The 16,057-nt window shown below is 37.0% G+C and overlaps 1 protein-coding gene across 1 annotated transcript in view; it reads left to right on the top strand.

Annotated features, from left to right (window-relative positions):
- Positions 1-16,057, top strand: part of PPP2R2C (protein phosphatase 2 regulatory subunit Bgamma) — a gene marked incomplete at both ends in the record, with an annotated part of 129,711 nt that overhangs the window by 96,043 nt on the left and 17,611 nt on the right. Inside the window, 1 exon segment of the mRNA XM_082758679.1 lies at positions 5,915-6,079. Within this exon segment, the coding sequence (XP_082614805.1) occupies positions 5,915-6,079 (165 nt within the window).

The raw sequence follows: 16,057 nt of genomic DNA, 5'->3' as shown, positions 1-16,057 counted from the left end.
ATCATAATGGCACCATCTAAATGCCTTTGATGGAAGCATTTTCTTGCCAATCCACATCAGCAAATTCCCACCAGTGTGGGACTGTTGCCAGATTTCCCAACTCCAATACAATATGTTGAAGAATCATTGTTGTAAAGACCATAGAAGTAAAAATGGAATTGGGCTGACATTTTACTACTAAGTCATTTTCAAGTATGGATCAATACCTTGCATTAGCAGATATTAGGTACAAGGCAGCTTGAAGGAGCACTCTTATGCAGCAGTTTCTTTTTTTGTGGTTCAGAAGAGTCAAATGGTACAGACAATGTAATTGCAACTCCCTGGGCTTTTAATAAAGCCCATATAGCACATGCTTTTAGTAAAGCAGTGGAAGAATGCTGCATGATAAAAAGCATTGACATTGTGGCTATTAGGAGTACTTAGAGTATAAATACCGGGTCATCTCTCTGCCTAAGGTAAGAGACTGGAATTGGACGAAAAGGCCAAATTCATTAACCTATTGATAATCCATTCCAGAGACCCTTGACTCTTGGACAACAGGTCTGAGAGTTAGAGACTCAAAAGCTGCACTCTATCCAGTGGTGTCTGTACAGTTGTGACATGCCTATAGTGGAATTGTCCTTCAACAGTGAAAACATAAACAACGTCTTTAAGAAATAAAAAGAAAGGAGCAAGGAGGAAACTATGTAAAAGTTAGGGCCTGCTTCTTTCTTTCATAGTAAGTTGATGTAATCACATCATGGTGTTATCAAGCATACTGAGGCCTGATTCTGTGCCTGCTGCTCAGAAATATATACAACCTGCAAGAAAACTGTTGGCATTTGGAACTAATGCTCTCAGTTGACGCATGGTATAGGAATGATATAACCACCATGTAGGAAGTGTAAAACTGGTAGAGCTTGATTTGTAAGCATCACAGTTCCCTCCTTATAATGAAAATGGTGTGCACTAAATGACTAACAGAGGAAATCACTTGGAGAAATGCTTATATTAAAACAGTGTAGAGCCTCAGCAGGACCACAGCAATCAATTACCCTAAAGTGAAGCCCTGGCAGCTTCCATGAATTGCTATTGATTTTGACTCCTAGTCAGTGAATCTTTCTAGGTCTAGGCTAGAATGTAGGTGTGAGATGCAGACAAAATTAGGAGCAGGAACAACCTCCTGTGAAAAACACAGGGAACAGCCAGGTTGGGAAGATGTGTTATGGTGAATTTTATTTTTCGGAAAAGTGTGCAAATTTCAAAATGCCAAGTCCCACTCAGGGGTAAAAATGAAGTGTCAAAGCAGAATATATTGAAATAAGAAAGATGAGGACATTTTTTTCTTATAAAGTTATTATGGAAAATTCTGTCTGGCTTTCTAAATAAAGTCTCTGCTCTGCATTGCAGTTGAATAAAGGGGGTTCAGTTAAATTAATTTCTGTAGCCTGAATCCAAGTATACCAATGATTTCCTTCCTATAATGAACCCACAGACCTTGCAAAAATGATTCCAAAATAATGATGTAAGATTCAGTCCCTTATGTGCTATAACTTCTGAATTGCAAGTTTGGCTTCTACAAAATTCAGTTTCTAATAGTATTCCTTGATGGTTTCTAGAAGATAAAGCAGCTGTTTGTTTATGCATACTGTTTACTTCAAAGGGAATTTAATCTGTTTTGAGGAAACTGCTATGTACACATTATCATACAAGGAAACTCATTCTGGAGCCTTTTTTGCTCAGCAGGAACCTTATGTATTTTCCACAGTCTTGTTATACACGTTTTGGCATGAACATAAAGCAGGCGTGCTCATTTATATTCTAGCTGATCAAATGGAGAAGACTGAACAATGTACATTTTGGATCAAGGTGAGGGCCATCTTTGTGACCTGCCCTAAAAGAAACTTTATGGATCAACGTCTCACAGAAGGGAATATTTTTGGTAGACCAGTGGCCCAAAGGCAGTGGAACAAATCATCTTCCTCTTATTATCCTAATTTTAATATCAGCTGCACAACAGCAGACAAAACACTGGACTAGAACTAAACAAACCATATAACTGAAGTCTGCATTCAGTTTTCATCCCTCGTATTGAGTGCTCCTGCAGATTGCTAGTCATGCCTTTCCTTATGCCCTTTCCTACTTCCTCTTGCAGCGTTTTGCTTCCCTTTCTCTCCTCCCTCAGATCTTTCCTTACAGCCTCATTCCCTCTCTCAGTCAGGTCCTGTCCTGCCTGCTAGTTCTGCTGTGGTCTGTCTCTGCTGTTGGTAAAGGCGACCTACTCAGCCTTAGCCAAAGCTCAACATTATGTTACCTGAGAGTATGTTTGTTGCCTTTAATATACTTAATTCCTGGTCTTGTAGCTCTACTAACCCAACTGTAACAACATCGTTTCTCACTATTGTGTGACCTTCCATTTCTGTTTTGCTGTGAAGAGCATCTGCTGGCCTCTTCCTAGCTTTATCCCATTTCACTGAGCCAGGAAATGGAGGGGAGTCATGGCAAACAGCTTGGTTAGGAGGAACTGAGACCTCTTTTACTTTTTTGAGCAACAAGATAGTTTCTTTTCCTTGTTTTAATGTTAATGACTTAAAAGTCTGCCAATGCACCCCAGTAGCTGCCAAGGCACCAGTTCAGCCTTCCCTCAGTGCAAGTATGTACTAGGGATGGAAATGCCTCCTTGTCATGTATGTGTGGGAGTGAAAGCAGCGTGAAGACCTTTCTCATTTTCTTAGGGAAATTCCTACCCTGTTTGGGCGCAGGAACATCATTTTTTTGTTTAGGACAACAGAATTATATCCCTGTGTACTGCCACCAGTAGACTGTTAAGTGATTTGGTCTCTTAGAAAGCTTTGATCCTAGTTTTTTCCACAGACTGAAAATGGACCACATGACGTGGTACAACAGGACTCAGAAGTGACTGTGGTACTTCAGATGTAAGTCAACTGGGGAGAAGGATTGTGACCAAGTCAAGACATCCCTCCACAAGATACAATTGCTAGGAAGCCATTAGCATAGGAAGTGGCTCTACAGCTTTGTGCTTGCTAAAGGGACTGTTTTTCCCTTTAGCAATGGAATTTTCATTTGATCAGTTTTTGCCAAATTTCCTCTTCATTGAGCTCTTTGACTTTAGCAAATGGCCTGTTTCTGAAGCATGCTCTCTGGTCCAATTTTTAAAATACTTTTCTTCCATATGACATTGTGCTTAGAAAGGGGGGGGAAAGACACAAAGGGAAGATGGAAAAATAGAAATGCAAAGTGTCTCATGGGAGATGCTTGCCCTTACCATGTCATGCTAGTTTAAACACAGTTCCCACACATCACATGTCAAGCTGTACTTGATTGTTTTCAAATAGATGGCAAAAAATCATGAGAGGAGGAAAATGTTCTGTTTTGTGACAAGTTCTTCATTTGATACATTGGGTTCTGTAGCTGTCATAGCAAAGTCTGTTTTTTCATCAATTATTACAAATGTATCTGGAGTAAGTCTCTTCCCCATCTCTCTATTCCTTTGATTGTTTTCTTTGATATAAGTGTTACTGTTTTTTTTTTTTTTTTTTTTTTTTTTTCTAAATCTATTGAAACAATGAGTTTTCTGTGGTGCATTTGCTGTATGATCCTCACTAGGCAATGAGGTTCTTTCTCAGTGGAGATTTAGATCACATCTGGAAATGCAGTCTGTTTCAAGTATTTTATGCTTTTCTGGCAGGAGAATGGAATACTTAATTTCATTTTTCAGCATAGGGTTATTCATTTCATACAATGAAGGGAAATTCATCAATATTGTCTTCAGCATCCAGAAAAATGATACTTACCATGACTGTTTCACATACTCTATTTATATTTTATATCTTTCTCATCACTCAGCAATTATTCATCTCTCTGCTTAGAGGTGAAATTCTTGTATTGAGTTACTATAATTTCTCTGAACTCCTGAAAGCAATTCAATCACTGAAAGCAATTGCTTTTACTTAAATATATTTCTTGAGACAGATTCAACAAATACCAATAACCAAGTAAAGGTTATTTTTTCCTGTTAATTTTCAAGAATATTTAGTGATGCTTTATAAGAGAAGCTAAATCAGTGTAGCTACATTTTAATATTCACTGCACTAATACTAATCACGATAGATTCTTGGAGATGGATGCAAAAATGATAGTGCAAGTAAGTGGGAATGCAGTTGAAGTGAAACATTAATTAATTCCCAGCTGTTATTAAATGTCACAAGGTATAGTTTTGCTGATATTTTCCTTTTCAAAGCACTTGGTTTAAAAACAAATAAACAAGCAAACAAAATCAATGTGATGTATTTGTCTATGCAAAATCATCAAGGTAATTATCTATGAATCTTTTGTATTGTTATGCTTAGTTTCACTGTAGTGTCTCTAAATCTGCATGTTTGAGAAAGATCAAAGTATAGAGCATAACATTGGTGATAGACTGTACCCTGTTCCCACAGAAATCAATTAAAGGTCTTCCATTGGGTAGTGGGAACAGTGGGAGCAGAAACCAGCTTAGTATCATGATATGTTGTTACTCTTGCCATCACTAAAACAGCTTTTCTCATTTATCTTATCCTCTGAGATGTTTAAATTTTGAACATCAGCTGATTCAAATTTTATGTTTGGGGAATCCAGGCACTGAGATGATTTGTGTTTAGGGCACTGAAGTGGGATTCGGCAGATCTGGGTTTGTTCTGTCATGCATTTCCCATGTGGTCTTATGCAAATAATTTTTTGCCTCTCTGTGCCTCATCAGTAAAATAGGGTAATGCTACTCTTCGTGTTCGAAGGATTTGTTAACATTTGGATGGCTTATCTATAGTGGATTGCTGAGGGCCATATGAAAATGTACAATCTTATTTAAATATACTGCTTTACATATACATCCTTCTTTCATTTTATTGCCTCTACACCTGCTGCTTTCTTACAACTGCCTCATGGGACTCTTTCATTCTTTTTTTTTATCAGCAATCTTCCACAGGCTGGCCTTCTCCTCCAAATACATGCTTGCTAGGTCTTCTCTGGGTTTTAAGCTCACCAAAGCAGGTAACATGTATGTGTAGATATGTATTATGTATGTGTTGGAGGGGTCTTACGTGAGTTGTGCTTCAGGTGGAAAATATTTGGTGATCCACCTGACACGTCTGTGCTTGGAAAACTACATCTTCAATGTATTGTTGTTCCAGATTATGTCCATTTAAATGATTCATATATACACTTCGCAGTCACAAAAATTCATATTGATGTCAATAGTGAGCATCTTTTACATGAAAAAAAGAAGAAAGCCATTTCAGATACTTCTTTTGCAAGTGTTCAAAGCTGAGTAGCAAAATCAATACTGTGCACAATCTCATGTTGCAGTTAAATTTTTATTTTTTAGGAAAGTATATTATACTAGTAGATAATCACCCAAAAGTATTTCCGTAAGTGCTTGTTTTTGTCCACATCTTCCTTTGCAAAAATGTATGTTTGTCTGAGACTTTTAACTTAAGTCACACATATATTTAGCTTAAGTTACGTGATTGTAAAATGCAATGCATCTTTACTAGAGTGAGCAGCTCAGAGTTATACATTGTTCCCTATCAATAAGTATTTGCTAGAGCAGTAAGGTCAATAGCAAATACAGGAGATTTAGCTACCTACTCTCTATTAGTTTAATGAAAGTGAGAATTCCAAATCTGAAATACTGAAATACTATTTCTTGGATGTCCTTGTGTGAACGGAATAGGCAAATGTTGACCCACTAATGACACCTGCTCTAAAACTGTTCTTCAAGTTTCATCTAGATGGGGCAAACAGATGAGTATATCTTCATCTAAGAGTATTAAATTTATGGTTGCTTTTTAGATAGCCATGCTTTCTTCAACAAGACAATAAGAGTCACAGTTAGCCTGCAGACAACTCCATTTTCCTTAATGAAACTTCCATTCAGACATTGTAGATATAAAGCCAGCCAACATGGAGGACCTGACAGAAGTGATTACAGCCTCGGAGTTTCATCCCCATCACTGCAATCTCTTTGTCTACAGCAGCAGCAAAGGTTCCCTGAGACTCTGCGACATGCGGGCATCAGCACTCTGTGACAAACATTCCAAGCGTAAGTCCTACCTTATATTTAGCTCCAGGTGTCATTGAAGTCTTCTTGTTCGTGAACAGTTCGGAGATGTATGAATATCCCAATGTGTTAGCTTCTTAATTGCAGGCACAGTTGAAAAGAAAACAGGAAAAAAAAAATCTTCTCATCCATACAAGTATCATCTATGAGATTGATTAGTGTTGTGTTTGTGACTGGTCTCCCTTTTGATTCTTACTGAAGGCATTATTGAAGAATCCACAACTGTTTAGCAAAAGACAGATGATTCCTAACAAATGAATTATTTGGGAGAGGGGCGTATTTAAGTAGGTGAGCCTACTGATTTGAATATACAGCTACTGTTCTAAATTCTGCACCAAGAAAATTCTGTCATTCAAACTCTTCATTTTCTGGATTCAAAAATATTGGACCAGATGACCGCCAGAGGTCCTTTCCATCCTCAAGACTTCTGTGATTCTGTGATACTTTTTCAATAATGTGTTTACATTGATACAGAGAAAATAATTAATGCAATAAGTAATACTGAGCAACTCAAAACAAACAAACAAAAAAACCACAGTATTGTGTTGTCATAGAAGATATCATCTGCTCTAATGTGATTTTATATATCCTGTATGACTGAGACAGAGCCACCAGTTCATGACAGTTTGTATTTGAAGCCTGTGTAAGAACAAGGAAGTACAATGTGAGGCTGTCTTTGTTCTCAAAGTAAGGGATGAAGGAAAATGTGTGTTTGTAACATCTTGCTATCAGGTCTTTGTAGCTCTTTGACAGAATATAGATTATCGCACCAGTACTATGGCAAGCCCAGGCATTTTGCCTTCTGCAAACAATCTGTTTATTCCTGCTCTTCTAAGAGTGAAAAACAGCAGACAAAGACATTGTGTCACGTGGCTGTTTCCTATGAGGAGCTAAGAACCTAATGAGCTGTGGTGGCTCTGCTTTAGCCACCTTCAGGACTGGGGCTTCTAGGACACTTCCATCTCACAGAAGTGGGTGTTTGGTGTCTTTGTGAATGTACAATCACTGGGGAGGAAATTCAGGAGAAATTCAAGAACTTTAGAGTTGTTTTTTTTTTTTTTTTTTTTTGTAGAGTTTTTTTAGAGTTTTTAGACTTTTTAGAGGTTTTTTTTGTTCCTACCTGAATCTTTTGAGGAAGGTGGGTCTTGCTGGTAGGAGAGGGGAAAGAAAGTGTTTGAAGATTTGTGTGACATACATGTTGCACAAAAGCTATATTTTAAGTGAAGCAGATGTATTAGAGAGCTTATGATTAGACCTTTTGGCTGCAAGGAGAATTGCATATGCTCAAAACCTCTTAGGATGAGATCTCCAATTATAGAAAATAAGCTTTCAGGACAATTTCCGAAGCAGACAAGTGTTTTATGTTTGTTACCTCTATCCCCTTATACTTGTAGGGAGAATTCAGTACCCTTAAGTGAAACGCAAACACAGTGTGATCTGGTGCATTGTTGTGGGTTATCCTTTCCCACTTGTTTTCTTCCTTAGTACATTCATTTCTTCCTGCTAATAGAACCTACTTGCCCCTGTACCTCAGTGCCAAATGCCAATCATAACCTATTAAAAACAACAATACAGTAACTGTGGATGAAGGAAGGCATTTTATCCCAGAAGGGAGCGTAGGGTCTAATGGTCATTGATTAAACCCTATTTTCCAGATCTATGAGTTAGAAAATAGCCATTTAATGTAGCATTGCTGCACTGAACTCAAGTCAAGCTCATTGAGAAGCCGAGTGTGTAGAGCATGTACAGTACAAAATTGAGAACCTAATGGTAGAGCTTACAAAGCGTTACAAGGAGTAGGCTCATGTACTGCTGATTAGAGTGGTTTCAGTATAGCTCTCAGTGGCATGCAAAACTAATTATGTAAAGCCTGTAGCAACCTAAAAGGATATATATTTAGAAACGAGCAATCTGGGAAATCAAATATTTGCATGATCATCTCTCTAGTCCCTTCTCAGTGCATCTGGAGCCTCTTTACCATTGCTTTCTGCATGGTGCACATGCATGATCAGTACCCTACTCTCCTAGCTCAGCTTGACTTCACACCTTTCCTCATGACTGACATGACTTTTCAAATAAAATAGGTACAACTAAAGTCTCTATAAACCCTCATGTTTGAGGGTTTGACCCAATGAGGGTCCCTCATTGGAACCCTGCTTTCTTCACTCTGTCTCATATCACCATGATCTGTACTTCAGATACTGCTCTGAGATTGCAATAGATACTTGTACATGTATTTTACGGAAGAAAGGTTCAATGTAAAACTGATTAAAAGTACCTGGATGCTGAGCATATATTGTGAACTTCTGGTTTTACTCTTTTTCCAGGCCCTTTGTTATCCAAATCTCTGTGGTCTGGCTAAAAACTGTTGCAGCTTTTGGAGGAAAGGCCCTTCCATTTCTACAAGTCTAGAGTGTGCCATGAATAATTAATGTGTTGTACTGCATAAATAAATCACATGCTTAATATCTGTAGTGTAAGTCACTGACACAGGATGTTAATAAATTATACTGTTCTTGAAGATTCTGGTTTGCTAAATTCAGTGGTGAAATCTCTCTGTTCTGCATTAGTGACAGCAACATTACAAGGTTTCCCTTATTAATCTTTCATGGCTCTGACATGGAAGAGACAAGAGACTTCCTCCATATCTGCTTATCCTTGGTGCCTATGCTGAGATTTATTAACAAGCTGCCAATTTGTGTGATGAGTTTTAATGGGACCTCTGTCCCTTAGAAAAACTGTCTCAAACCACCAAATCCATCCATAAGGCACTGAAAGAATATCAGGTCAGCAGCAGAGTTTTAAATGGTCATTGAGATACCGATAAGGTGTGATAGAATGTGTTGTTTTTCTAATAGACTACCTGGAACTGCTTCTTATAACACCTCTTTAATAGATCATGCAATTCTGGGTGAGCAATCAGAAGCAAAATATACGTGGCCGTTACAAATGGATATCCAGGAAAGCCCAATCTGTAACTGTAGGAGAGATACATACATAATACTGCTCCATGTTATTATCAGACTTTGCAAGTAGTGGGAGATAATTCCATCAAAATATTCTGGAGAGAAGGAGAAAAAAGATGCATGTTCCTGCTTATTTAGAATTTTAGAGGGATGGGAATAAGGATGAAAAAGGATGAAAATGTTCTTGCAGTCCACAGGGTTATAGGTAAAGATTTAAAATAGATATGAAAGTCAGACTTCAGCAGCAAGAAATAGGGAATTATTTAAATATTATGGGAAATATTAATATTTAGATTAATATTAAAATTTTAATCTAAATAACATGGAATAAGGTTGTCTTTGAGGTATAATTCAGGCAATGTGTGGCAGCGCAATGCAGAAAGAAAGTATACTGGGACTCTCTGAGAGTAGCAAAACAAGGGAATCTAACAGCTGAAAAAGTATCACTGTTAGAGCAGTTATCAAGAAACATCCAAGAAGCAGAGGAACTACCCACTCTGTCCTTAATTTGAGGAATTCAGCTAACAAGGAAGACAAGCTAAGGACTTGCAGTAAGTTTTGGTGCAGTAAGACTCTCCTGACTGAAACAATTTAAAGCACAACTGAATAACAAATAATTGCTAATTTGGTTTTGATCGTGCATGGAGATAATATTCTTCCAAACAGCTTGTAGACTAAATAGGTAAATACTGCTGTTTCAGCAAATCATCTAATAAAGCAGACAGTGAAAGAAAACTGAGCTTATGCACATGAAGTCAAAAAGAAATGAAGAGCTTTTTCAGTAGTTCATCAGAATTACTAAACTCAGAATTAAGTGGAAAATGGAAACTTCATATTTATGCAACATGGAAATCTAAGTCACTCAAGTATAACTCTTATTGACATCCATTCTAATAGCCTTAATATCTCACAGTTATTGCATACTTCAGAAGATGTAATCTATTTAAATGTCATATGTTCCTTTAAGCTTTTTTTTTTTTCTGTGTATGTGTGTTCATTTCTTAATATATCTTTGCAAATTAAAAATCTATTTCTAATTATCCATTACCCATGTGCAAAATTTACATCAACATATTTCAAGGAAGGAGGAGCTGCATTTTCCTGTTTATTCTTTCTTGTGGCATGGTGGTCTTTAAAATACAAACTTTGGGACTGTCCCTCATCTTATTTTTCAGCAGAGAAGCACTTAGAGATGACAGAGAATCCTAACAGTCTCTAGACTCCTCCTGAAAGGTGCAAAGCATTTGAGCTTGTTCCTTCCCCAGTTCCATAGCATGGATAATCAGTATCTTACCCATATAGACTGGTCTTCAGAGCAATACAGGGTGAATCTGGGGTTTGGTTTGGGACCCAGATATGTGGTGGAATCCTCTCCTTTCCATGAGTTTACCACATTTTTAAATGAAATTCATGCATGAAAGAAATGCCAGCCCCTCCACTAGGATAAATACCAGTATTCTGTTGGTCTGCCCTTTAACTGAATTTAGCTATATTTTGTTGTTGTTGTTTATTTTTGATTTTAAACTTAATTCAGAGCTGCAGAAGCAACCAAAACAGAAATCAAAGAAAATATGCTTGAACGTGTTGAATTTTAAAAGTTACATGAATGATATTTACTAACCTTTTAAGGGAGATTGCAATTACAGAGACAAGACAGCTTTCAGATTTCTGAGTGAATATGGATTATCTTTCATTTGCAACAGAGAACAACCAGATGCACAAAAAAGCCTGTGACAGAGTATCCCTGCTGGATTTGCTAATTAATATTGACCTTTCCAAATGAATGATGCTTATTGTATGACTGGAAGAGAGACAACTTGTTTTTCTTTTATGTGAGCTTTACATTGGAAATTCGCTTTTTATTTCTGCATCTGGTTTCATGTCAAGTTATCTGAGAGAGAGACAGCCAGCATTCTCCCTTTGTGCATTGAGAAGCTACTGTCAAAGTAATGTCCACTTCAGGCAAAATCTGCAAGGTTTCATGTGACAGGAGTGGAACTTATCTGAGCTTCTCTAATGATTTGACCACATGCTTTAATAAAAGTTTATTCTCCTTATCCTAATTATAGATTTATTTTTTAAGGATGCACTACAAAGACATGTATTCATTGCTGGTTTTATATCCACAATGAAAAAATGTACCTGTATCCTGATAACTTTGTAATTATGACTGTCATAACGATCTATTATTCCAATTTCATACATACTAAACTAGATCCTGGACAGGATCCTTCTTTGTGCAGGAATCTCACTGAAATTTGGTAGAAGACTGACTTTAACATGAGCTCCAGAGTTTCCATTCTGCTCAGTTTGTGTGAATGTATAATAAAGACATTCATAACATGGCTAATGAAAATTAGAAAATGCTTCTACAGAAATACGATTATGTCTGTATAACAGACATAATATTGTTGTGCAAGATATGTTAAAATTAAATCAGAGTAAGAAAAAGACTGATTTATGTACTTCCAGCTATCAAATAGTAAGAAGAAAGAGAAAAGCCTAAAGCAACGGTAAATGATTTATGATTGAAGAGGTGTTTCATTAACCCCTCTCCCCCAGCCACACACAGATAAAGCAAATAATTGCTGTAAGATTGCTTTAATTATTCAGACTATTAAAATTTCTGTCTTGTTTGCTTAATTTTTTTTAATAGCAACAAATACTGCTTTTCCATGTCTCTTGAAACCAACATTATTCTTTCAAGATCCTGTTTCACCGGGGAAAGAAAACATTTATTGCTAACCTTATGTATCAAGATTGGAAAGACTTATGCATGAATTTGGCTGTACAGGAGTAGTTTCATGTCCCATTACCTTCCATTGCGTTGCTCACAACACGTGGCATTAAACATGCACATAAGTCTTTGTGAGATTGAGGTTTAAAGTAGCTTGATCCTCCAGATTAGCCTCGCATTTTTTTCACTTCCTTGCTGTCTTTAGCACCATTTCTCTTTATTAACAAACTCACTGGCAAAGTTACATTAATAGAAGCAGCTCCATAGTGAAGCTCCCACCCACTGATCCTTAGCTATTGATCTGGCTTTGCCCTTCAGCACTAATGCACTGTCCCTTGTGGTTTGTGACAAGCTGCAGCAACTCACCACAGATGGTAAAACAGATTCTTAAATATTGATTTGGGGCTCCACTTTTAAAAGTCAGACTCTCTAGAGGTATTGATGAGAAGCCCAGTTTTAATAAGGGGTCATTGGATAAAGGAATGCGTTGCGGTAGGTGAAATTTTGGTCTTGAAGTGTAGGGATAGCTTCCAAAACTTACCCTTACTCACAGAAGGAAAATGATGTGTAAATGAACAGGTGCTCTCCAAATTTCATGAAAAGACATAGAAAATTGAAGTAATTAAAAAATAAATTAATTTTTCAGTTTAAAAAGGGATAAGCAAATACAGTGATCAGGCTATAATAATGTGAAATGTTAAGTAATTGTGGTTAGTTATTTATACTTATTGTCTAATCAGATAAATGTATTATAAGTTGCTTATAAATGTGGAGAAAAAAAAATCCCATACACGTACATGTATATCTGTATTAATCCTCATAGAACAGAAAGGCAAGATTTTCACACTAGCAATATAACCTGATCTTGACAGAGAATTTCTGAAGGAGGTGAATATAGGAGTGGATTGGCTTAATGACAGACAATAAAAGACTAAGGGGTAGTGAAAAATAAATAGTAATGGTAAATCAAACTATTACCAGTAACAGTGAAACTAAAAAGGCATAAAGAGACCATGAATTTCAAAGGGAGCCTTGCACCTGATTTGATTCACTCATAATAAACTCAGGAACTTTTTAGTACAAAATCCAAAAATAGATTTTAAATTGTGTGAAGGGTATACCTGGGTAGACTAGAGGTCCTTCCAGCACTGTATTCTGGCTCTGCAATGTAACAAAAAATGTAAGACTAGAGAGAATGTACATGTATAAGCATTGTATGAGCATATACTAGTGCAAATGTACAAGCCCTTTGCAGTTTGCAATTGGAAACCTGGGGTTCAGATTCTCTAGCAAGAGTGAACTTATTTGCATTTAGCAGAGTTCAAATGGATTTTTTTTCCTTGAATTTGTGCGTTTACTTTTGAACCCATGTATAATTTTTACTGTTCCCAATATCTATCAGTAAATCTTCTCTAACTTAATTAGGCACAGTGTGGTCTGCTCCTGCCTGTTCTGTACTTGCCCCTTTGTAGTTTCCCTTGGTGACCCCTTAGTTGTTGACTAGAAGAGACAGTGTACAACGGGAGCTGTCCTTCCCTATTCATCCTCCCTGTGCCACAATTACAGACCTCTCAGAGCACTCTTTCCTAGGCTGAGGAGTCCCAGTCTATTTAGCCATTCCCTGCATGGGAGTTATTTGATGCTTTTGGTCATTGTTACTGCCTTTTATTGTCTTCTTCAGTCCCCTACCGCTTTAGAGATAAGACCAGAGCTACACATACCTCAGGATATGATCACATCTTGAATCTAAATGGCACCAAAAAAAAAAAAAAAAAAAAAAAAAGAACTGAAAAGAAAAATGCTTTCTGTGTTGGAAAATAGTAAGAAGTTGAAAATAGCAGAAAGTGTTGTGGAGTTGAATGAACGTATTAGTAGTTTTATATAAATTTCATGAAATTTAGCTTAGGTTTTGTATACTAAGCTTTATGAAAGTAAATTATGAAATTGTGGGGCAAATCACAGCTGTCCTGTGGAGCAGGACTAATTTGCCATCTAAATGTATTATAGTTAAGTTTTTAGTAAGGTTTTCAGCTTAGAATCATATTTTATGGGAGACATTTCATAAGTATAACCATATAGTCCAGAAAGTAAGAATGTTTAAAAGTGTTTATCAGCTCTCAAGACAGTATATTGCTTCTTGTCTCTCTTTCAAGCTGCTGTGGCCGATCTGTCCAGAGGGGCAGAATTCCTTCATTTCCGAGAACCTTTTTCAGTACATTTCAAATAGTTAATGCAGCCATTTTTATTTGGGATCTGACTGCAGGAAAGGCTCAATTTAGATAATAAATTGTTTGGCCTGGGATTGCAGCTCTTTTCTGTGCTTATGAAACTTCAAGCCCACTGAGCAAATACCTGATCCACTGTATGTGTGTCTGGTTGAAATGCACCTACTGTTTGTGTAGGTATTATCTGTAACAAGTCCTTAATTCAACCCAACTGTGGGCCATTTGCATGCTTGGACAAAGAAAATTGTTCTCCCTCTCTTGTTCTAGCATCTTCCCTGGCTCTGGCATCTACAGTCCACCGCCCCCTCGTAAGTTCCCACTGCCTTTTTTCTGCTGTTCCCCAAACTGTCTTCACCAATTTGTGTGGCCCTTGAACAGGAGCTGGAGAATGTTCTACATCCTTTAGCTGTCTTTGGAGGGAGAGGGAGAGTTGTTATTTCATGGTGCGAGATTTCTGGGTCCTTAAATCTAAGTAATGGCTCTTATAGGGGTGGGAAGTGACTGTATGTGAAAATAGAGTCACTGCAATGGGCTTTTTTAATGGGAGAAGCAGTCAGCAGTGAGGAGTCAGTTGTCCAGTCTCACTTTTTCATCCAGTTGTTTTTGAATACTAACAGCATCCTCTAGGGGAAAAAAAAAAAAAAAAAAAAAAAAAAAAAAAAAAAAAAAAGCTTTTGAAAGTTATCCTTGTTCTTAAATAGAAAGAAAGTAGCTGTTTTTCTGTTATAGAGAATGGCTTTTTAAGGCCACTTATAATTTTATCCTATGAGTGATGGAATTTCTTATCAGCTCTGAAGCTGCTAAGCTTCCATCTTCAAGTTTTTTCTTTTCTTTCCTTTCAGATAATCACAAGTTCTGAAATATATGTAAGCATGATTCATCTTTAGTTTTCTTTTTAAATCTATTTGGCTTTGTAATAGAAAAAAAAAAGTTGTTTTTATCTATAGTTCTGCTTTTAGCTGGCAGTAACAGAAATTTTCAAGGTTCGTATCTTTGTGCCTTAAGGAGTATGCAGTATTATCATGGTCTTCTCCCTTGCAAGCTCTCTTTCTCTCTTTGTTTTGTTTACTGATATTTCACAGTAAACCCCTTCAGTTATCATCAAGTGCTCAGGCCTTGATAACATTTTTTTTTTTTTCCAAACCTTGTACTCTGCGTTTCTCCCCTTTAAAAGAGATGGAAGATTTGTTTAACTGAATACAGTTAACATTTCTTTTATCCCATCAATCCATTATACACTTATAAATTCCTGTGGAAAATAAAAAGTAGCTCCAGATAAACTTTCATTATATTAGATAGATAGCTTTTCTAACCCCTGCCCCATATTATCTCAGATACTGTTATTGCTTTCCCTTTAAATAGATCTTTCTTCTTTGTGCTTTGAAAAACATTATTCACATTTGAATTTGGGAACCATCTGCCTTGCAGCAGCATTGTGAGGAGCTCATGGTTTTATTTCAGCCAGGCAAAAGAAAGAAGGTAAGAGGTAAAGGGGAAGTGAGAAGAGTGTTGAAAATTAAGTTGAGGCATTAGCCAAGGGGTCCTCTAATATAAAGTAAAGAAGTATGCATATTCCTTGTTGAGGAATACAGGATTGTGTGTGCTATTTTGGATTGTGACACTGCACCCACCATATGAGCCATTTTTAGCATTATTATTTTTTAAAGTTCACATATGCCAGAATTTATACCCTGCAATGATTAAACCTCAGGCCAGCAAACAAATTAGTAATTTTCAGTGGTACTGCAGTCTGGAGATCCCAATGACTCCATCAAAAATGTGTGCCTTTGGAAGAGGAACCAACAAATCACAGAAAAACCTTTTATGAGAGCATGAGCTGTTATGTTTTCTGAGGCTGAAGTTACATTTTGGCTATTGCTGGGGTGATGGCTGGTTGGCTCCTAAAATATCATTTAGCTACAATCTACCCACTGCTCTTCAGCAGAGTGTGCACGGTGATGCTGTTTGATTTATCACTTGCCTGTGTTGCTAGCAGTTTGATATCCCTTCATCTGCCACAAGTATGTATTTG

Source organism: Aythya marila (genome assembly GCF_965140915.1).
Source record: "Aythya marila genome assembly, chromosome: 4".
Classification (NCBI taxonomy): Eukaryota; Metazoa; Chordata; class Aves; order Anseriformes; family Anatidae; genus Aythya; species Aythya marila.
The sequence above is the reverse complement of the archived record's forward strand: the minus strand, read 5'-3'. Positions and strand labels throughout refer to the sequence as shown.